Source organism: Phocoena sinus, chromosome 5 (genome assembly GCF_008692025.1).
Source record: "Phocoena sinus isolate mPhoSin1 chromosome 5, mPhoSin1.pri, whole genome shotgun sequence".
In the NCBI taxonomy this organism is placed as follows: Eukaryota; Metazoa; Chordata; class Mammalia; order Artiodactyla; family Phocoenidae; genus Phocoena; species Phocoena sinus.
In genome coordinates, this window is record NC_045767.1 from 67,377,692 (window position 1) to 67,401,273 (window position 23,582).

The 23,582-nt window shown below is 35.3% G+C and overlaps 1 protein-coding gene across 2 annotated transcripts in view; it reads left to right on the plus strand.

The window, feature by feature from the left end:
• SLC30A9 (solute carrier family 30 member 9) overlaps positions 1-23,582 on the plus strand; it is a 72,083-nt gene that overhangs the window by 39,469 nt on the left and 9,032 nt on the right. For both annotated transcript variants that reach the window (XM_032632582.1, XM_032632583.1), the window contains 8 exons: positions 495-597; positions 8,602-8,657; positions 11,152-11,287; positions 12,916-12,955; positions 14,116-14,187; positions 14,782-14,889; positions 17,179-17,344; positions 22,379-22,508. In XM_032632582.1, coding sequence (XP_032488473.1) covers positions 495-597; positions 8,602-8,657; positions 11,152-11,287; positions 12,916-12,955; positions 14,116-14,187; positions 14,782-14,889; positions 17,179-17,344; positions 22,379-22,508 — 811 coding nt within the window. The remainder of the gene's footprint in view (positions 1-494; positions 598-8,601; positions 8,658-11,151; positions 11,288-12,915; positions 12,956-14,115; positions 14,188-14,781; positions 14,890-17,178; positions 17,345-22,378; positions 22,509-23,582) is intronic.

A 23,582-nucleotide genomic window follows, 5' to 3' on the forward strand; every position in this document is an offset into this window, starting at 1 on the left:
TGTTTATTTTAGCATGTATGGCCTTCTCATATGACACAGACTATTTGGTCTAGTTTTTTCTTCACCTCTGGCATCTGCCTAATTAAATAAACCGACCTTCACCAACGTCTTCCCTTTGACACTGGCCTACTGAACAATACCAAGTGCACATAAGACACATAATTTCCTTTCTGATTCCATTTTGTTCATATGTAGAACACCCTCTTTTCTCATCTTCTCAAAACGTACTTAAGTAATTTGCTGGCACGTATCATGCCTCTTTCATTTAAATATTTAATGAAACCATAATCTGTGTTCTTCAAATTTGTACTCCTGTTGCCTAAAACATAGTAAATCTTAAAGACTAGGGATTCTTTCTAATTTACTTTGAACAGAATCTAGTGTGTGTGTGTGTGTGTGTGTGTGTGTGTGTGTGTGTGTGTGTGTGTCAAGTAAGCTTTTAATGGGAATTTTTATTTAAACCTATGCTAAGTTATTTTCTCTTTCTCTCCTAGCAATGGATTAAACTGTTTCTTCAAATTTCTTGCCTGGATTTATACGGGTTCAGCAAGTATGTTCTCAGAAGCTATACACTCTTTATCTGATACTTGTAATCAGGTGAGGGGCAAAAGCTTCTTTCTTATTAAAGTAATATATTTTTTGAGGCTTTAGTCTAAAAGTTGACGTATTTAAAAACATAATGATTCCTATAGTTGGGTTGTAGAAGAAAATGAAAGTTGTTTTACTTTTGAATGATGACGTACATAGAAATATGACAGTATTTGAAAGCAGTTTGTTACGCTTTAAAAACTTTCAATAATCAAATATGAAGTGTAAGATTATCAGTCACAGAGGCTATTGTAGAAGAGATTCTTATATTAGGTAGAAATTTGGTCTGTGAATATGAGTTCTTATAACTGTAAGAGCCGGTGGATTTAAGTGTTTTGAATAAAGATATAAAATAGTCACATGTGATTGATGAATTATAACGATTTTCACCTTAGACTAGTATTTTGATTTTGAATACTACAAATCTAAGCCTTTTTTAAGAACACAACATTTCTACTTGTATATCATTTCACATTTTAAAGAATGTGGCCTGTTAAGGAGAAAACCATTTTAGTATTTATTTATTTATTTATACTCCTGTTATGTAAGAACAGATTTGGGAGAACTTACAATAAAAGACACAGGTATAATAAGAATATTTAAGACAAAATTAAAAATAATAAAATGGTAAGAAGCAGGGAGAGCAATCTTAATAAAATTAAACCTGAGAACTCATGTAACTCACTGTCAAATGGATTAAAACGTTTTGTAAAAGTAAGGAAACAATACAGGCATTTGCTATTAGTACTAACTCATTCTCTTGAATTAAATTTTTATACTCAGTAAATATTTAATAACTACTATTATATAATATTTTGCCTGTTGAGTCGGGGGAGAGAAGGGTGGGAGAGATATGACACACAGTACCTATTTTGTTGAAAGCTTATGTGAATGTAAGAAAATTAAAATGTGAAAATATTTGTACATTTGGCCAAGAAGATATGTACATATTATTAATTTTAGTATTAGTTGTTATTTAAAACATTGAAGACAATTTTTTAAAAATTTATTTATTTTATTTGTGGCTGCATTGGGTCTTTGTTGCTGCCCATGGGCTTTCTCTAGTTGTGGAGAGCGGGGCCTGCTCTTCGCTGCGGTGCATGGGCTTCTCATTTGCAGTGGCTTCTCTTTTGGCACAAGGTGCGCAGGCTTCAGTAGTTGTGGCAGACGGGCTTAGTTGCTCTGCGGCATGTGGGATCTTCCTGGACCAGGGCTTGTACCCGTGTCCCTTGCATTGGCAGGCAGATTCTTAACCACTGTGCCACCAGGGAAGCCCTGAATACAATTTTTAAGTGTCTGTACTCTGAAATACTATTTAGGGATTTAAAAGCATGTGGTAGATAGCTATGTACTGATCTGGAATAATAACCATGATATGAATAAAAAAATCAAGTTGTAAAACATTATGTACAGAACTTATGTTTCTAGCCATGTTGGACTAATGAGGATTGGACTTTAGTCTTTTGCTATAAACAGCTAAAAAACTAGACAAAATATATTAAACAATATTTTCAAACATTGGACAATAGCAATGCAAGACCATGATCCCTGAGGAAGGGGAACAGGTGAATTGAACTCTGTGATTTCTCTGGTGTTTTGCTTGGAGGCGCATTTGCGATAGTGGAACAGGGTGGGAAACCCATCATAGAGTTGAGAAGGTAGAAATTAGGGTTAGTGAGTCTGAAGTGGCTAGAAATTACAAGGCTACAGAAGTCTACATAGGGTTTTCCTTGAGTTGAATCTTTGCTGAGTGTTAGATTACACATGTGTAGGGTAAAGCTCCATGAGACCAGGCAAAGAACCAGCAGGGAGCGTTAAGCTGAGTAATTCCTAGAGTTCACATCGGGCTTGGATTAATTAAGTTCTGATGTTTTGAGACAGAGAGTCCTGATTGATTACTCAGGCCAGTAGAAGGCTCAGACCTTAGTAGTAGGGCTAAATTATCTTAGTTGTAAAGACTATAGAACAGGGGTCCCCAGTCCCCAGGCCGTGGACCAGTACCTCGGCCTGTTAGGAACTGGTCCACACAGCAGGAGGTGAGTAGCGAGCGAGCAAAGCTGCACCTGCCGCTCCCCATCGCTTGCATCACCGCCTGAACCATCTCCACCCCACCCCCCACCGTCTGCCACTGGTCCGTAGAAAAATTGTCTTCCACGAAACCGGTCCCTGGTGCCAAAAAGGTTGGCAGCTGCTGTTCTAGAACCTTTCTAACAAAGCTCTAAGGGATCACACTGATTTACAAGTAACTTAATTACCTGTGAGAATAAAGCCCCACATGCTATATAAGGAAGACAAAATCCAGACACACAGTATAACATTCACAATGTCAGCATCTAATAAAAAAATTATTAGACGACCATGAAGCAGAAAGTCTGACTCACAACCAGGAGAAAAATTAGTCAGTAGAAAGACTCAATTGACATATGGTAGAATTAGCAGAAAAGGATAAGTGGCTATTATAACTACGTTCATGTATTGAAAAGAAAATATGAACATCATGAAAAGAGAAATGGAAGATACAAAGAAGAACCAAATGGAACTTTTAGAGCTGAAAAATATATCTGATGTGAAAAATCCACTATATAGAATTAACAGATTAGACGTCATGGAAAAAATGATTAGTGAACTCAAATATATGGCAGTAGAAAACATTCATACTAAAACTAGAGTGAAAAGAGACTAAAAAAGATGAAGGGAGCCTTAGACCTGTGGGACATTATCAAGAGAATTCTATCAAACATTTAACGAAGAAATAATGCCAGTAGTACACAGACTTTCAAATATAGAGTAGAAGGAAACACTTTTCAACTCCTCTAGTAAGGCTATCATAACCCTGATACCAAAACCTTAAAGTTATTCCAAGAAAAAAAAATACAAACCAGTATCTCTCATGAACATAGATGCAAAAATCCTTAAGATATAATCACATTGAATCTAGCAGTACACAAAAATGGTAATACATCATAATCAAGCAAGTATTATTCCAAGAAGCATGGTTAGTTTAACATTCAAAATCAATAGAAGGTTAAGGTACAAAAGTCAGTTGCAGGTGCTTCTTTGGTGGCACAGTGGTTAAGAATCCGCCTGCCAATGCAGGAGACACAAGTTCGAGCCCTGGTCCGGGAAGATCCCACATGCTGTGGAGCAACTAAGCCCGTGCGCCACAACTACTGAGCCTGCACTCTAGAGCCTGCGAGCCACAGCTACTGAGGCCCGCACGCCTAGAGCCTGTGCTCCGCAACAAGAGAAGCCACCACGATGAGAAGCCGGCGCAGCGCAATGAAGAGTAGCCCCCGCTCGCGGCAACTAGAGAAAGCCACGCACAGCAATGAAGACCCAACACAGCCAAAAATAAGTAAATAAATAAATTTATTTTAAAAAAAATCAATTGCATTTTTACTATCAGGAAACAAATGGAGAGTGAAATTTTTAATAAATTCCATTTATGATGTTAAATACTTAGGAGTAAATTTAACAAAAAATGTGTAAGACTTTAACACTGGAATCTTAAAATGTAACTAGGGGAAATTAAAGATGACCTAAGGGGCTTCCCTGCTGGCTCAGTGGTTCAGAGTCCGCCTGCCGATGCAGGGGACACGGGTTCGTGCCCCGGTCCAGGAAGATCCCACATGCTGCGGAGCGGCTGGGCCCGTGAGCCATGGCCGCTGAGTCTTTACGTCCAGAGCCTGTGCTCCGCAACAGGAAAGGTCACAACAGTGAGAGGCCCGTGTACCGCAAAAAAAAAAAAAAAAAAAAAAAGACCTAAGGAGGTGGAGAGAGATACCATGATCATGGATTTGATAACCACGTTAATATGTCATATTTCACTAAATTAATCTATAGATTTCATATAATCCAGCAGATTCTTTTGTAGAAATTGACAAACTGATTAAATTCTAAAATTTATATGGAGGGACTTCCCTGGCAGTCCAGTGGTTAAGACTCCACTCTTCCACTGCAGAGGGTATGGGTTTGATCCCTGGTTGGGGAACTAAAATCCCGCATGCCGCATGGCGTGGCCAAAAAAATAATAATAATAAATAAAATTTATATGGAAATGTAAAGAACCTGGAATATTCAAAGCAATCTAAAAATAAATGAAAGAAATTTGGAGGGCTTTAAAACTTATTTCAGAGCATAGTAATTAAGACAGTGTGGTATTGGCACAAGGACTGACAGACCAGTGGAACAGAATAGAGGGTCCAGCAACAGACCCTCAGTTACATAGTCAGTTGATTTTTGACAAAGGCACCAAAGCAATTAAGTGAAGAAAAGAAACTCTTCAACAAACGGTATGGGAAAGGTTGGATATCCACATGGATAAAAAAACGAAGGACCTCGATTCCCACTCATGCCGTGTACAAATTTAAGGTGGGTCATAGACCCAGATGTACAAGCTAAAACTATGAAAATACTAGAAGGAAACCTAGGAGAATATCTTCTAAGCCTTTGGGTAGGCAGAGATTTCTTAAACAGAACACAGAAACAAAACCATAAAATAAAAAAATTTACAAATTAAACTTCATCAAAATTAAATACTCTTATTAAAGGACACTTTTTTTTGGCTGCATTGGGGCTTTGTTGCTGCACATGGGCTTTGTCTAGTTGCAGCGAGCAGGGACTACTCTTCATTGCGGTGCACAGGCTTCTCATTGCGGAGCACAGGCTCTAGGTGCGCAGGCTTCAGTAGTTGCGGCATGTGGGCTCAGTTGTTGCGGCACACAGGCCCTAGAGCGCGTGGGCTTCAGTAGTTGCAATGCATGGGCCCAGTAGTTGTGGCACGTGGGCTCAGTAGTTGTGGCTCATGGGCTCTAGAGCGCAGACCCAGTGGTTGCGGCACATGGGCTTAGTTGCTCCGTGGCATGTGGGATCTTCCTGGACCAGGGATTGAACCTGTGTCCCCTGCATTGGCAGGTGGACTCTTATTTATTTAATTAGTTTATTCATGGCTGTGTTGGGTCTTTGTTGCTGCATGCAGGCTTCTTTAGTTGTGGCAGGCGGGGGCTACTCTTTGTCATGGTGCCGGGGCTTCTCATTGTGGTGACTTCTCTTGTTGCAGAGCACGGGCTCTAAGCACGTGGGCTTCAGTAGTTGTGGCATGCAGGCGCAGTAGTTGTGGCTCGCGGGCTCTAGAGCACAGACTCAGTAGTTGTGGTGCATGGGCTTAGTTGCTCTGCGGCATGTGGGATCTTCTCAGACCAGGGCTTGAACCCGTGTCCCCTGCATTGGCAGACGGATTCTTAACCACTGCGCCACCAGGGAAGTCCCTGAAGAATACTTTTAAGGCAATAAATAAGCAAGCCGCTCATAGGGAGAAAATATTCGCAAAGCATATAATCTGACAAAGGACTGGTATCCAGGATAAATAAAGAACTTGTATAACTCAATATTAAAAAGACAGTCCAGTCTTTTTAACAAGCTGAAGACTTGGAAAGGTACTTCACAATGATACCTGAATGTGGTTGGTGAACACACAAAAAGGTGCTCAACACTATTAATCATCAGGAAATGCATATTGTAACCCCAACAAGACATCTCTACACATCCGCTATTATGACTAAAATTTAAGAGCCTGACAATCAAATATTGGTGAAGATGTAAAGCACCCAGACTTTTTAGATGTTGCTGGTGGAGTATAAAATGTTACAGCCACTCTTAAATTTGTCAGTTTCTTGTAAACATATGCCTACTGTTTGACTTAGCAATTCCACTCCTAAGTATTTATCCAAGAGTAATGTGAACAAATGTCCACAAAGACTTGTATAAGAATGTTTCTAGCACCATAAAGGTGCTATAATGGGCAAAAAAATGGAATCAACCCAAAGGTCCATCAACAGTGGGATAAACAAGTTGTTGTATAGTCATACAATAGAATATTGTCTAGAAATAAAAAGAAATACTTATCTGTAAGTAGCATATAAGCATCTCTAACAGTATGTTGAATAAAAGAAGGCAAATACAAAAGAGTAGTTACTGTGTGATGCCATTTATATTAAGTTCTAGAATAGAACTTTGGCTTTAATCTTTGGGGGAGAACAGGATTAGCAATAGTCTATGATATCTTATTTTTATAAGAAGAACTAATAAGTAATGGCCCATATTCAACTTCTGAAACATTTGTTATCTCACACTTCATTGCACAGCCAACCTGATTAAGTATTGTAAAATAAATTGAACACTCATTGACTATTATGTAAACATTATAAACACAGATACATATATAGTGTGAATTGATAATGAATATTTCAGTTTTAATATACAGATTTTAAAATTATATGTTCTTAATTTACTCTCATTCTCTTAGTTTAATTCACTGAAAAGCCATCATCCATGTTTTAGGTAGTTTTGACTCTCTTTTCCTTTGGAATCCAGTAGAAAAAAACTTGTAATATTCTGTATATTTTGGATTGGATTTCTGATATCAAAACTTAAAAGTCAGTATATATTTGTTTTAGCCTTTTTTTTTTTTTTTTTTGGCCGTGCCGCAAGGCATGTATTGTAGTTCTCTGACCAGGGATCGAACCCGCACCCCCTGCATTGGAAGTGTGGAATCTTAACCACTGGACCGCCAGGGAAGTCCCTGAATGGACTAGCCATTTGCAAGGTGGTATAATCCCCATGTATTTTACAAGAGGGAATGTTTCTATAAATGCCCAGTAACCTACAGAGAAACTTCATCCATGAAGAATTTGGTAATCTTGAAGACTTACCTATTTGATTATTTGATACAATACTGAAAAAATGCAAAAACCCCAGCTTAGTCGAAAAAAATCACATAGGGTATTCACTCAGGCTTTGTGTTTTTATTAAATAAATAATTCTAGTGTAATCTTTTTCAGATTTCTAAATTTACATCAAATTAAGAGAAAGGATACTAAGTGCAAGCATAATATTGAGCAGTACCAGTGGATAACTCTTTTTAACAAAAGATACAATCAAAAAAAGAAACAGAAATAAAAGGAAGAAAAGATGAAGGCAAGGGAGGAAGGAAGGAGAGAAAGGTGGTAACTAGGATTAAAGACTTACATTTTTGTTATATTTACTTTAAACTTTTTTTCCCTAGAGAAATAAATTTTAGGTATAACTAGTCTTCCATCTTTATTTCTTCCTTCCACACCCCAGATAGTCACTGCTCTGTATACATTGATGTGTATACTTCATGCGCATGGTTTTGCAGTTTTACTAGAAATGTAAATGTATCATGTCCATATACAGTTTGTACTCACTCTTACTGTCTTTGGGACTTGCCTGGCGGTCCAATGGTTGAGACTTCGCCTTGCATTGCAGGTGGTGCGGGTTCGGTCCCTGGTCGGGAAACTAAGATCCCACATGCCTTGCAGCCAAAAAGCCAAAACATAAAACAAAAGCAATATTGTAACAAATTCAATAAAGACTTAAAAAAAAAATGGTCCACATCAAAAACAAAACAAAACAAAAAACTTTTACTGTCTTTTATTTGTGCAGCTATACAAGTTATTCTTCCTGTAAAAAGTCAGATATTACAGACCACGCTAAACCTACTTCTCTCCTCAGAGGTATAAACAGAGTTAAATGTGAGTTCTTTCAGACCTTTTCCTGTGCTTTACATTATACGTCATTTACAAAAACTACAAAACATAAGTTCTTTTGTATTGTACGTGCGGTTCCTAAACTTGCTTTTTTCCCGTCCACTGAATGGTACGTCTAGGAGCTTTCACCATGTCAGTACAGAGAGCTCTATCCCCTTTTACACTGTTGTAGAAGTAATTTATGGTTTGGTTATACCATGATTTATTTTGCCACTCCCCATTGAAGGAGTTTTAGGTTGCTTTCACATTTTACATCATTATTCAGTGTTGTTTTGAACCCCTTTCGGTTCACCTTTATTTCTCTATGGTAAGTACTGGAAACAAGAATTGCTGGGCTATTGGACATACACATGTTAAGTACTTCTTTGTCATTGTCAGGTTGTGCCCTCCAGACTGGCTTATTATATTCCCTTGCTAATGATTATTTACCTTCTTTTCTCCATAGGCCTTACTAGCATTGGGCATCAGTAAGTCTGTTCAAACACCAGATCCTACTCATCCGTAAGGACGTTGTCTTTATTTTGTTTTCATGTGTTTTGGCAGCAAGTAGTTGAATTATAGAAATCTCTTGCAGTTTATAGACCTGCAGTTTTGTGTTAAAGATTTGGTCATTTCTTCTGCTGTTGTATCTAAAATGCAGAACTCAACCTCTGTGTCAAAGTAAATTCAAGATATAATTTGAAAATGAGGTCCAAATTATTTTTATGCTTTGTAACATAGCAAAGAGATCCTGTCCTCTTTGTATTTGATAGTTAATAACAAAGCACGTGTTTTGATCTTAGAGTTCTGTTTTATTTGGTCAAAGGAGATATATATATTTCACATTTGGACTAATAGGCCACTCAATCTAAAATTTTAGTGATAATTAAATTTATGCTTAATGTATTTTAATCCCCCTGTTGTGATTTGGAAATAGGATTCTATTAATATTTCAAAATTACTTATTTGTAAAATGAGTATATTCTTTAGGGTATATTATTTTGAATTATATTAGTTATTTGATACAAAGACTTTTTTTCTGTTGCTTCTACTAACATAACCAGGTGAAAACTTTGAATTCCACATGTATTATTTTGTTTTTAACAAGCTTCTGTAGTAGAATTTGAGCAGTCAAATTTGCCTTAAGGCAAAAAAAAAATACACTTTTATTTCCATGAAGGAATCTGCCTCTGTGCTTTATATAAATGCCTTTCTTTACTTGAAAGCCAGGCACTCCTGTTTTCATATAAATAATAGCATATTATTGAATATCCTATAACTATCAGTAAGCTCGTACAGAGAACAGCTACCTTTCTAGTCTGCTAATTACACATGATTATAGTATTTTACTATGTCAAAAAAAATTTTTCCTGACCAGTTTTATATGCCAAAAATTTAAAAACAGGGTAAAACTTAAAAGTTTTAGGTTGCAAAGATTTCTTCTTAAGATATTTTCAACAACCTACTTTAGTACTACCCGATAGAATTTTCTACAATAATAGAAATATTTATTTATATCTGTTCATTGTGATAGTCACTAGTGGCATGTGGCTGTTGGGCACGTGAAATGTGGCCAGTGCGACTGAAGAATTGTATTAAAATTTTATCTAGTTTTAAGTAATTTAAATTTAAATAGTTTTACGTAGCTAGCGACTTACATTGGACAGTGCAGATCTACATAGTTAAAAATTTTAGGGACTTCCCTGGTGGCGCAGTGGTTAAGACTCTGCGGGCTCCCAATGCAAGGGGCCCGGGTTTGATCCCTGGCCCAGTACTAGATCCCACATGCATGCCACAGCTAAGAGCTTGCATGCCACAACTACGACCCAATGCAACCAAAAAAAAAATTTTTTTTAATGAGAATCTCCAAATTCCTTGAAAACACATAAAATGAAAGTAATGCCATTTAATTTAGATCTTAATTTACCTTAACTTAAATAAATAAATAAATATATCTCCTTTCTTACTTTGGGGGGGAAGCTTTAGAAGAATATAAATTGTTCTAAATCAAGCTGATAGAACACCATCACATCTATAAACTGATAATTTCCTATGGCAAGATTACATATTTGCAAAAAGAATTCAAAAAGCAATTTTAATTCAGAACTCTTGTTTAAATTTGCATCTGCTAGAAGGGTGCCATAGAGTTTGGGTTTGGGAGTAAATTTCCCAGAAAATACTTTTATTAATGAATGATTCTTTTCCTCTTGTAGTATCCCATATTTTAAAATTTCTTATTACTCAGTATTTTATTGGTACATACAGTAATACAGAATAATGCACACATTGACCAAAAGACTTCAAAAAACCCCTGAGATTTAACAAAAAAAAAATTACCATAAAAAAACCCAGAAAACTGAAGCTCTTAGTCTTTTAATGATAGTAATTAGTGGCACTTCCCTGGCGGTCCAGTGGTTAAGACTCCGCACTTGCACTGCAGGGGGTGTGGGTTCGATCCCTGGTCTGGGATTTAAGGTCCCACATGCTGCTCGGTGCAGCCAAAAAAAAAAAAGATAATAGTTAGTTACTGTGTGTTACACTATACAGAAACAGCAAAAAGTATCTAGCATCAAATTATAAGTAATATAAATTGTAGGAAATATAAATTATAGAAGACAAATATTCAATTAGAAGCTACATTACAAGTAAATATAAATGTTACCATCTTCATTAAACATCTGAATGCATTTAAAAAATAAATTTTGCCTGCATTTGTGTTACATAAAAGTAAAGTTGCTCTAGTAAATCAAAGCAAATATATGAAAGAGGGGTTAGAAAATACCTGAATTAAATCATATTCACTCTTTTTATATAATTTCAAAGATTTTGCAGTTTTTTCCACTTTATGTATTGATTTTCTGATTAGATTTGAGTTTGGCACTTACATTTTACTTAAATATAAAATCATAACATCATGATGTTATAAGAAGTTTTTTTTTTTCATTGACCTATTAAACATTTTGAGAGGAAATCATTTGTATTTCTTGTAAACTATATTATCTTTTTTATTTTTCAGGTATGGATTTTCAAATATGCGCTATATTGCTTCACTAATTAGTGGTGTTGGTATTTTCATGATGGGTGCAGGATTATCTTGGTACCATGGAGTCATGGGATTGCTTAATCCTCAACCAATAGAATCTCTTCTATGGGTAATCTTCTTCCTTCCTCCCCCCTCAGTTTTGAAGTAATATGAAATAGTGATTAAGTACAGTAGAATGCCTTTGTCATATTGATGTTAAAGAATGGGACTAAATATACCTTCTTGACTGTAATATAGGGTTATGTATCTGTAGTTGTGTTTTTTAGAATGTGACTGGACATGACCTCTAAATCCATATGATTCAGTGATATTGAGCAAGAATATCTCTGTAGGTACAGTTGTTAACCACTTCGTCCTTGGTTAAAATTTTGGGCAATTCTGTTAATTTCTGCTGTTACTTTTGAAAAGCAAGAAGACCTCTGTTCACTTTTAGTCCCAAGAATAAATGTCCTATCAGTAGTTAAAATAACCATTCCTTTGTAACAGTCATATGTTAGAATTTTATTTAAAGTTAAACCTTCTCCTTTCCCTCATTCTGGTAGGAAGCCTACCTTGAGAGAATGGGCGTGTGGTTCCCTTCTGTATTTTTTCACTTAAGGGCTTCTCTTCTCTCCTACTCCATAGATTGCCTCTGGCAGCACTGAAGGTAGAGATAGGGGACAGAAAGGTACTACTTTACTGGCACCAGTGTCATCTTGCACTGGTTTCCACTGGCCTTTGTAGATACTTAAAGCTGTCTTCTTTTCCTCTCATGGGAACTTCTTGGAGATTACTCTGCTTGGCAGCTCTGATTGTAGCTCCCTTGGCAAGTGCAAATTGGGCATGTGGCACCCCTGTCAGCTTCTGTATCTCACAGTGTAGCTCCAGACTATGCTGATGTTGCCAGTAAGACTCAGTGGAAAGAGCCTAGAATTGAGTTAGGAAAACCTGTATTCTAGTTCTTATTCCAATACCATTTCTATTTACTCAAGCAAACCACACAGCCTTGGAAATCTCAGTTTCCTTAACAGAATTAGAAGAGTGTTGGACTGGGTTCAAAATTTTTAAACCTCTGTTTCAGGGAAGCCTAGGGTTCCGAAAAGGTAATATTGAAAATTCTATAGATGTGTGATTTGAATTTCACTTAAAATTAAAAAAAATTTGTGTTAATTATTTCTATATATCTTGGATTAAAGCTATTCTTGGTATCTTTATCTAATTCAAGAGTGTCTGGGATTGTAAGGAAAGTGGTGTTATCTTCCTCCCCCAAATTGTTTACTTTTTATAACTGCTTATCTTTCTGAATGAGGACTGAGGAAGGATTCTCTTGGTGCTGGGCAAACAAACAAAATTGAAAGTTACTGGGTATGGTTGTGTATCTTACTGCATCTGGTATCCACAACCCTAGATTTCAAATGCTTGTGTTCATTTTGAAGTTCAAATTTTTTTTTTTTTTTACTAATTAATTCTTTTATATCATGAATTTAACTTTAGTCATGGTATAGCATTCTACGCTGGGGGGTGCGTGTGTGTATTTTTCAAGTATTAAAAAATGAGATGGCCATCAAATTTTTAATTTTTAATTGTTTCTTCTTATGAAGATACCATCTATCTCATCCTCATTTGAACTGTTTCCCATCAAAATCCTTATCTGGCTAGGATTTGAATTTATGTTTCCATATTAAACATTGTTTATGCATGAACTGTTGTAATTCTTTAGTGAGATATCAACTTATGCTTTATTTTTATATTTCCTAGGCATATTGTATTTTAGCAGGATCATTAGTATCTGAAGGAGGTATGTACTGTCACAGAATCTTTTTATTCTTAACTTAGTAATATATATTCAGCAGTCTATTTTTATAGATTGCTAAGTTCTCCTGATTAAAGAAAGCTGTGGAAATAGGAATATACGTTTTATCTTCTTTGAGGGAAGAAATTCTTTGTATAATGTACTATGGTTGTTCCTGTAAGATGGGGCAAGTTTGGAGAAGCTTTTTATTTTGTTCTTGAGTATCATATCATTTGAAATGAAGTATAAAAACATAACTAACTATATACTGAGGTTTTTTCTTTTTTTGGAAAGTAAAAAACATTTTTATATTTTTATACAGCAGGTTCTTATTAGTTATCTATTTTATACATATTAGTCTATATATGTCAATCCCAATCTCCCAATTCATCACACCACCACCCCACCCCCTGCTTCCCCAGTTTGGTGTCCATACATTTGTTCGCTACATCTGTCTCTCTATTTCTGCCTTGCAAACCTGTTCATCTGTACCATTTTTCTAGATTCCAATGTATGCGTTAATAAACGATATTTTTCTCTTTCTGACTTAACTTCACTCTGTATGACAGTTTCTAGGTCCATGGAGTATAAAAACATAACTAACTATATACTGAGTTTTTTAAAATCCGGTTTTAGTAATGTTTATCAGGGAGGACTGTCTTTTTGCAGTACAGATATGTTAATGTTTCTGAAAGTTTCAGCCACAGCAGTATTATGACAGAGAAGTGCTAATATCATGTATGGAACTGCCTAATTCACTGCTGTACTCACAGTATGCTTACTTCTAAAACATTGTCATTTTTTATGCATCATCCTTTCATCTTTGGCAGTCGTATAAAATGGTGATAGCACCACCTGCCTCAAAAGGTTGGGAGGATCAAAGAGATTATGCTTAGTGTGGTGCCTGCCAGCTAGTAGCTGTCTAGTAAATTAAGGCTGTTGTGGTGGTAATGATATTTAAATTATTGTGGTTTAGAAATATGGGGTTCATTATATCATAATGATTAATTGGGGTCTTGATAATGACTGGTTTAATATAGAATTTTCCTTATTGACAGCCCTTAGCATTAAAGTGTTGTGCCTATTTATTTATCTTTTGAGATGCCATCTTTAAAGTTTGGAGGCATGAAGTTTCTTCTTTGCTGATATGAATGCTTTTCTTTCAGCAACACTTCTTGTTGCTGTAAATGAGCTTCGTAGGAGTGCTCGGGCCAAAGGAATGTCACTTTACAAGTATGGTATGTATTTTAGAAACCTAGGTGTATTATTTCATCTTCTTTGTTTCCTTAAAATTGCCTAGTGCTATTATTGCTTTGTTCCATATAGATGTGTACAAAATATATCTCAGTGTCTTCCCTACGTGGCTCTTACTTATATATCAGCTCTTTTAAAAAGAGAAATGTAGTGTAATTTGAACAGCAGTACTTTATATTTGGATTTAACTTACGTGAACTACAGTATTTCTGTGTATGCTTATATAACTTGAGAAAGTAATTTGACTTTAAATATCTGTTATTGTTAACATTTAAACCAAGAAATTGTATTTATATTGAACAGGGTTTTAAAAATCAGGATCTCATACATTTTTTAATCTTAATTTTTTTTTTTTTTTTTTGGCTGCACTGCATGGCTTGAGGCATCTCAGTTCCCTGACCAGGGATTGAACCCTAGTCACAGCAGTGAAAGCCTGTAGTCCTAACCACTAGGCCACTAGGGAACTCCTTCTTAATCTTAATTTAATTAAATTAATGGATACTTATTAAAATGTTATCTGATAGTATCAAATTAAGATTTCAAAAGTTTCTTTTCTTGTCTCTACCCCAATGATTAAGTAATGGAAAGTCGTGATCCTAGTACAAATGTTATATTATTGGAGGATACTGCAGCAGTGTTGGGAGTGACAATAGCAGCCACTTGTATGGGCCTTACTTCTATAACAGGTAAATATTTCTCAAATTACAGGTGCTTTATTTGTGCTACTAAAATAATTCTCTAATATGTGGGAATTTTCCTTTATATCATTGAATAATTTTAAACCAGTAGATTGTTAAATGTGAATTTCATACTAACCATTTGTTTGTATAAGACAAATAAGATGGTAAAAGTGTTCAGATTTTTGAATTAGAAATTTCTCTTAGTTAGAAATAAAGAAGGCTGCTAATAGAGCATTTCTGTAATGCTCGAAGCCTTTCTAGCTGTGACTTAATAAGTTACACAACTACACAGAGCTTTAAGTTCTTTATCTATAAAGATATTAATAATATTTGTCCTAGTGACCTTACAGGTTTAAGATAATATATGAGAGAGAACTTTAATAAACTCTGAAGTTAAAAATAAATATACATTGTAGCTCTTGTCCATTTGTCTTTTTCTACTATTAGTACCAATAATAACTGCTGTTGCTTTCCTGTTTCCTTGATTCTTTAGTTGCTTCCATCCTCATTTTGGTAGCTAGATAAATGTTTTGAAGGCCAGTACAGCACAGGCGGATAAGAAGACAAAAACCATTTTATTTTTATTTTCTAAAACAAAGGAACCATTTAGTATGAAAAGACTCAATTTCTGAGGTTGGAATTCTCTTGAAATGGTACTACCATTCTTACCTGTTTGTCCTAGCGTATTTTAAATAATTTTAGGTGATGAGCTTCCACAGTTCTGCAGTATTTCTTAAAATAGCCTGAAATATGAATAGGTCTTTCTCATTTTGAATGTATATTTTAAGAGTAAACCAGCATTCTCTGATGTTCACTGTGATCCAACATATTTCTAATTGTTTTGATCATTTTCTGGTTGACCTTACCATTTTAGACATTTTTTTAGACCTAAATTATTACTTAGCAAAATTTTAGGCTTAAGGGAAGTGTGACTTGATAGGTAAGTTGACTTTTAATAGATTTTTTTTTTTACATAGTATTATAAACCAGTCAAATCAAACTTATAAAAAGTTTTGTTTCAAGAAAGTTTCACATTAATTTTTATTTAATTATTTAAATTGTCATTTAAATTAAATAACATGCCAAGAAATAAATATTTTCCAGCTAATAATTCTGTGATTTCTGTAGGATTATTAATAGATGTATATTTTAAAATGAAAATAATTAATTAAATTTGGATTTCTAAAGAGCAGTATTTGATTTTGAACTCTATAATTACAAACTTGCTAGTGGATTATGTTTTACAAATGGATGTATTTTTACACTTTAGTAATACAAAATAAGTCATTCAGTTTTTAGTGTTATATTTTGACTAAATGTTAATAAAACTAATGTAAATTGAGATTTTTTTAGTAAAACAAAAAATGCTTTCATCAAGCATTAAGAGAGTTAAATTTAATATTGACATTTGATCTTTGGAATAAAAAGACTTTTCATTATAAAAGCCTTGTGTGTAAAATTTATTATAAAGATTTAAAGTATAATATTTATTTATGTCTATTATATAAATATTAACCTATGCATTCATAGATAATAAATCAACTCTTCTCATTGGTTCTGGAAGAGAATAAAGCCCTAATAACCTAAGGCAAACTTTAGAATCAGAATCATCTGGCAGGATTGGGAAGGCACATAATGCTAGACCCACACCCACCCCACCCCGAACCCCAGATTTCTGACGTAGAAGGTCTTGAGCGAGGCCTGAGAATTTGCATTACTACCGTGTTCTTGAGTGATGCTGACGCTGCTGGTCAAAGGACTGCACTTTGAGAACCACTGCTCTGAGGTAGCCATTAGAGGCAAGGAATTCACTTCCTTTTTTTTTTTTTTTTTTTTAAATCTAGAATGGTACTAGCTATGTATCATTCTTGGTTGAATGAGATAAGAGTGCCTCATAATAATTTTTTGTATGGCTTAGTTCTTTCACAGAATCTTGGTAAGAATAAGACACAAAAATGGTTATTTCTTTTAGCTTTTGATTTTACAATTATTTTGTCAACTTGGGATAGGAAAAGTGCTACTGATATATCAAAAAGAAATGGACTCTTCATTGTATTATTAGTATGTGTCTAATTTGAAAATGCTCTGAACCCTCACGCATGTGACCAGGTGCAAGAAACAGATCATAAGTAATTCAACTGCATAGAATAGTAAAACTATTAGGAGAAAGTCATTAAAGGAATTAGAAATGAATTTCCGGTCCCTTGATTTACTAATTCTGGTTCTTCGTTCACTAAAGCTCATTGAAATAATAGAAAATGTTAATTTACTGACTTCTTTTGTGCTTTTACTTAGGCAATCCACTGTATGACAGCCTAGGTTCTTTGGGTGTGGGCACCTTATTAGGTGTGGTCTCAGCATTCCTCATCTACACTAACACAGAAGCACTCTTAGGGCGATCCATCCAGCCAGAACAAGTACAACGGCTTACTGAACTCCTGGAGAACGACCCATCAGTAAGGTCAGCTTATTCCAGTGATGCTGTTAAGGTTTACAAAAACGTATTAAGAAATAGAAATGCTTGTTTTGTAAATACTTCCAGAAGAGGTTTTGAATTCCTAGCCTTTAGAACTTTTTTTTTTTTTTTTTGCGGTACGCGGGCCTCTCACTGCTGTGGCCTCTCCCGTTGCAGAGCACAGGCTCCGGACGCTCAGGCTTAGCGGCCATGGCTCACGGGCCTAGCCGCTCGCGGCATGTGGGATCTTCCCAGACCGGGACACGAACCCGTGTTCCCTGCATCGGCAGGCGGCCTCTCAACCACTGCGCCACCAGGGAAGCCCTAGAACTTTTTAATCTTATTACTTTGCAGCATTGCAACCTTACAAGAAAGCAAGTGAAAGCATGTCGGACACTCCCTAAGTTTCCTTTTAAATTCTGTATATCTTTAATTTTTAGAATAAGGAACAGTTAGATGATGTAATGGGAACAGAAGTTTGCAAAGTATTTGCCTCTTTAATGTGGAACCACTTATATGAAACCTTCATATTTGTATTTGCCTTATATTTGTATTATAATTACAAATTGAATATATTAAACTTAAGATTTTTATTCATGGGGATATGATTACCATGTTGAATATAATTTATACTTTTTTTGAAAATAGACTTCTTGTTTTAGATTATATTAAATGGTTTTTCCATATAATCTTTATCTTTAAATGATATACAAATAAAGAATTGAAGAGTTAGGAGGTATTCAGAAGAGATGCAAAGTTCTATTCTAATAGGACTTTTTAGTGAACTTCCGCAGCAGTGTAGTTTCAGAATGAAGGGGAAGGAACAGTCCTTTAAAATCCTGCTTTTGGGTACTTCCCTGGCAGTCCAGCGGTTAAGACTTCACCCTGGTTGGGGAGCTAAGATCCCACATGCCTCGTAGCCAAAAAACCAAAACATAAAACAGAGCAGTATTGTAACAAATTCAATGAAGACTTTAAAAATGGTCCACATCCAAAAAAATCCTGATTTTTTCTACTACTTACCTACATATGCATATATAAACTTTAAAATAAGAATGTATTTTTCTTAATTAAAATCTTTAAGTTAAATCTTTTAAGAATGACCTCTAGGACTTCCCTGGTGGCACAGTGGTTAAGAATCCACCTGCCAATGCAGGGGACAGGGGTTCGAGCCCTGGTCCAGGAAGATCCCACATGCCACAGAGCAGCTAAGCCCGTGAGCCACAACTACTGAGCCCATGTGCCACAACTACTGAAGCCCATGCGCCTAGAGCCCGTGTTCTGCAACAAGAGAAGCCACCGCAATGGGAAGCACACGCACTGCAACGAAGAGTAGCCCCTGCTCACCACAACTAGAGAAAGTCCATGTGCAGCAAGGAAGACACAACACAGCCAAAAATAAATAAATTAATTAATTAAGAAAAACAAAAACGAATGACCTCTATATCTTCATCAGTAGAACAAATGAGTATGTGAGTAGTAGATTTATATTCTAAGCTCTATATGTTTACTCTTTTTTTTTTTTTTTTTTTGTTTACTCTTAAGAAGTAATTACCTACTGGATCAAGATTTGAAATTGAGCATTCTTAGAATCAGTATTAGGCTTAGTAACTTAATGTGAGATACTCCATATTAATATCCTTCCCTTGTGATGTCTTTGTCTGATTTTGTTATCAAGGTAATACTGACCTTATAGAATGAATTGGGAAATGTTTCCTCCTCTTCTGTTTTTTTGGAAGAGTTTATAAACAATTGTTATTATTTCTTCTTTAAATGTTTGGTAGAATTCAGCAGTGATGCCATCTGGACATGGGCTTTTCTGCATGGTTAGTTTTTTGATTACTCATTCTATCTCTTGTTATTAGTTTATTCAGATTATCTATTTCTTCTTGTGTCAGTTTCAGTAGTTTGTGTCTTTCTAGAAATTTGTCCGTTACTTCTAAGTTATCTAATTTGTTGGTGTACAGCTGTTCCTAGTATTCCTTTGTAATCCTTTTTATTCCTTTAGGTTTGGTACTAATGTCTCCTCTTTCATTTCTGATTCTGGTAATTTGAGTGTTCTTTCTTTTTTCTCTTGGTCAGTCCAGCTAAAGATTTGTCAGTTTTCTTGGTCTTTTCAGAGAACTAGCTTTTGGTTTAATTGATTTTCTTTGTTTTTCTCTTCTCTGTTTCATGAGTTCCTGCTCTAATCTGTATTATTTCCTTCCTTCTGCTTGCTTTAGGTTTAGTTTGCTCTTTTTCCAGTGTCTTAAGATGGTAGGTTAAGTTTTTTATTTGATATCCATCTTCTTTTTTAATATAGGCTTTTACATTTATAAACATCCTTCTAAGTCCTGCTTTCACTGCATCCTATAAATTTTAGTATGTTGTGTCTTCATTTTCATTCACTTCAAAATATTTTCTAATTTCACTTTAGATTTCTTCTTTGGCCATTGGTTAATCAGGGATGTGTTGTTTAATTCCACATATTTGTGAGTTTCTCAAATGTCTTTGTTACTTCTTACTTCATTCCATTGTGGTTGCCGAACATTCTTTTTATTATTTCTGTCATTTTAAATTTACTGAGGTTTGTTTTGTGGCCTAGCATATGCTCTATCTTGGATAATGTTCCATGTGTACTTGAGAATAACGTATATTCTTCTGTTGTATGGAGCATTGTGTCTGTTAGATTTTATAGTGCTCACGTTTTCTAGTTCCCTGTTGATCTTCTTGCCTAGTTGTTCTATCCATCATTGAAAGTAGGATGTTAAAGTCTCCTGCTGTTATTGTTGAATTGCCTATTTCTCCTTTCATTCTATCAGTTTTTTTTTTTTAATTTTTTTTTTTTTTTTTTATCAGTTTTTGCTTCATGTATTTTGGTACCCATTTGCTAGGTATATGTGTGTTTATAATTTTGCATATATTGTTTATAATTAAAGTCTAAAAAAAGAACTGTAAATGGAAAGACTCAGTGACAAATTTGAAATTTTCTGGAATAGTGATGATCTGTAGATTAAATTGTTGGAAAAAATAAATGTTAGTATTCTAGGAAGTTCATACAGTTTTTAAATCAATGTATTAGTTATCTATATTGCTCTGTGACAAATTACCCCAAAACTTTGTGATTTAAAACAACATTTAAGGGCTTCCCTGGTGGCGCAGTGGTTGAGAGTCCGCCTGCCGATGCAGGGGACGCGGGTTCGTGCCCCGGTCCGGGAAGATCCCACATGCCGCGGAGCAGCTAGGCCTGTGAGCCATGGCCGCTGAGCCTGCGCGTCCGGAGCCTGTGCTCCGCAACAGGAGAGGCCACAACAGTGAGAGGCCCGCGTACCACCCAAAAAAAAAAAAAAAAAAAAAAACAACATTTATTACCTCACAGCCTCTGTGGGTCAGGAATCTGGGCACGGTTTACCTAGGTCTCTACCTTAGGGTTTCTCATAGACTGCAGTCAAGGTGTTGGCTGGGACTGTAGTCATCTCCTGGGGAAGGATCAGCTTCTAAGCTTTCTCATGTAGTTATCAACAGGATTTAGTTCCTTGCCATGTGGGACTGTCCAACATGGTAGCTTGCTTAATCAAAGTATGCAGATTGAGAAGACAATAGATATTGAGCGTGAACACGATAAAAGTCACAGGTTCATCATCTAATCTTGGAAATGACATATCATCATTTTGCCTTGTTCTGTTGGTTAGGAGCAAATGGCTAAGTCCAGCCCACAGTTGAAGGAGAGAGGGTTGCACAAGGGCCTGAACACAGGAGGGGGTGGGGGTGGGGGTCATTGGGAACCATGATAGAAGCTGCCTATCACAGTTTTCTGTCTGCAGTTAGTTATGTGTAAGAACATAGGGAAGAAGTATATCAGAACATTTTTATTAACTGCTAATTAAGTATTAGTCAAATCATGAGTATTTTAAATCTTTTGTTAAGACTGAGTTAGATATGCTTTTTTTAAATGAAGAAATTATATAACCTCTTACCAATCTGGACAAGTTCTCTTTCAGTCTGGGCATACATAACTTTATAAATATAAAATCATTAATTCTTATTTTCATCTATACTTCTTTATTCACATAGATAAAGAATTTTAGACTCAGTATTTAGTAACTTGCTTAAGAGCTCTCAGAAATTAGAGTCAGATGTTTTAAGAGTACTTGGATTCTCACTTAGGCTTGTTTTCCCAGTAGGATATCTCTATGTCCTCAGAATTCAGAGTGTTTATAATTTTCTTACGTATCCTCTAAAGAAAAGATATTATAATGATTACTCTAGAAAGAAAGGAATTTCTCAGTAGTTTTCTGGAGAAAATTGATTCCTGAGGATTAGGGCAGGAGGTATGGAAAAGCAATTATGCTCGAACGTCTGCTTCCTTTTCTGGAAGGCAAAATGGTATAATGGAAAGACCACTAGGTTTGGGTATCTAAAGATCTGGGGGTGAGTCCTGGCTCTCCTGTTGCCTAGATGAGTTACCTTAGGCAGGTCACTTACGCCCCTCTGGGATTGTTTTATCTGTAAAGTAAAGATGCCATCTTAATCTATTTCATGAATGTCATTGATTAAATGCCTGCTGTGTAATTGGTAGCATATTAAACATTTTATATATGTTGGTTCATCATTCCCCACATCAGTCCCATTAGGTAGTTATTATTAACCTCATGCTAATGGAGTACTTCACAGAGTTGTATGAAGACTTTTAAAGAAGCTATTGAAAAAAGGAAAAAAAGATTATAAGATAAAATGACAACATTGTAGAAAAGCAATTTTTTTTGTTTTTTAGAAAAGCAATTTAGAGTTGATTTTTTTAATCCACAAACTATGTAGTTCATATATATACAAGTTACCATAAAATAGTATTTATTGTTTACACCTTCGTATGGCATTATGCAAAAAGAGCTAAATGAACATTTGTTTGGAAAATGATAGGTGGTGCTTAATGGCGAACACTCTGAAAGCCATCTTAGTCCATTTTTCATCACTGGTAGTAAAAAACAAGAATTCTAGACTTTTTGCCATTAAAATGTATGTCTGTGTAAATAAATTTGTATGTATTTTTATTGGTTGCAGGGCAATTCATGACGTTAAAGCCACAGATCTAGGATTAGGGAAAGTAAGATTTAAGGCAGAAGTAGATTTCGATGGACGAGTTGTTACGAGATCATATTTGGAAAAACAAGATTTTGACCAAATGCTACAAGTAAGTTAAAGTATTTATTGATTTCTTCCTATATAGCCAAGGGTTATAAAAATTACTTCCTAAGTAAATAAAACTCTTTCTTTTATAAGTCTTAAAAGTCACTTCAGGTTTCAACTGGTTCAGACAGTAGAAGAGGTAACTTATTATTAAAGTGCTTGTTGTGTGCCAGGCGTTTTATATGTTATTTTATTTACTGTCAACAACCTGTGAGGTAAAGAAATAATATTTTCATTTTTATATATAGGCCAATTCAGGCACAGAAAGATTAAGTAACTTGCCTAAAATTGCAGAGCCATCATACGGAATCAGATGTGAATTCAGATCTCTGACTCCAGAATCCATGCTTTTTTTATTAAGAGTACTTTAAAAGAAATTTGATACAGGATAATATAATGAACAGAGCAGAGGCTACCGCTTGCCTTTGTCGAATATTAACATTTTACTGTACTGTACTTGCTTGAGATCTTAAAAAAAGAAAGAAATCATTACAAAAATATTACAGCCCTTGTTTCTCCTTATAGATCCCATTCTCTTTTCTCCATCCCCAGAACTCACAATTATCTTGAATTTAGTACCTGTCATTTCCTTTCAGTTTTTTATACTTTTCAACATATTTTTCTTAGCGTAATATGTAACACTTTAGATGTTTAAAAATTAGTATAAATTGTATCATATCATATGGTTTCCTCTATAAGTTGCTAAACAGCATGTTTTTGAGATTCCTCCTTCATGTTAATATATATACCTCTAATTAATTTACTTGCTATTTAATAGTCCATCTTACTAAAATGCTGCAGTTTGCTTATCCAGTCCCTACTTCACGGACAGTTATATTGTTTCAAGTATTAAACTATTGGAAACAGTGCCACAGTGGCATTCTTACAGATGTTTCCTTGTTTGCATGTGCAAGAATTTCTTTAGGGCATTACATAGCTAGATTTAAAGTATAGGTGGACCATTGGATGAACATATCTTCAGCTTCCTTAGATATTGGCAAATTGTTCTCCAAAGTGTGTCAATTTAACTCCCACCATCAATGTATCAAAGTTTCTGTTGCTTCACATTTTCGCTAGA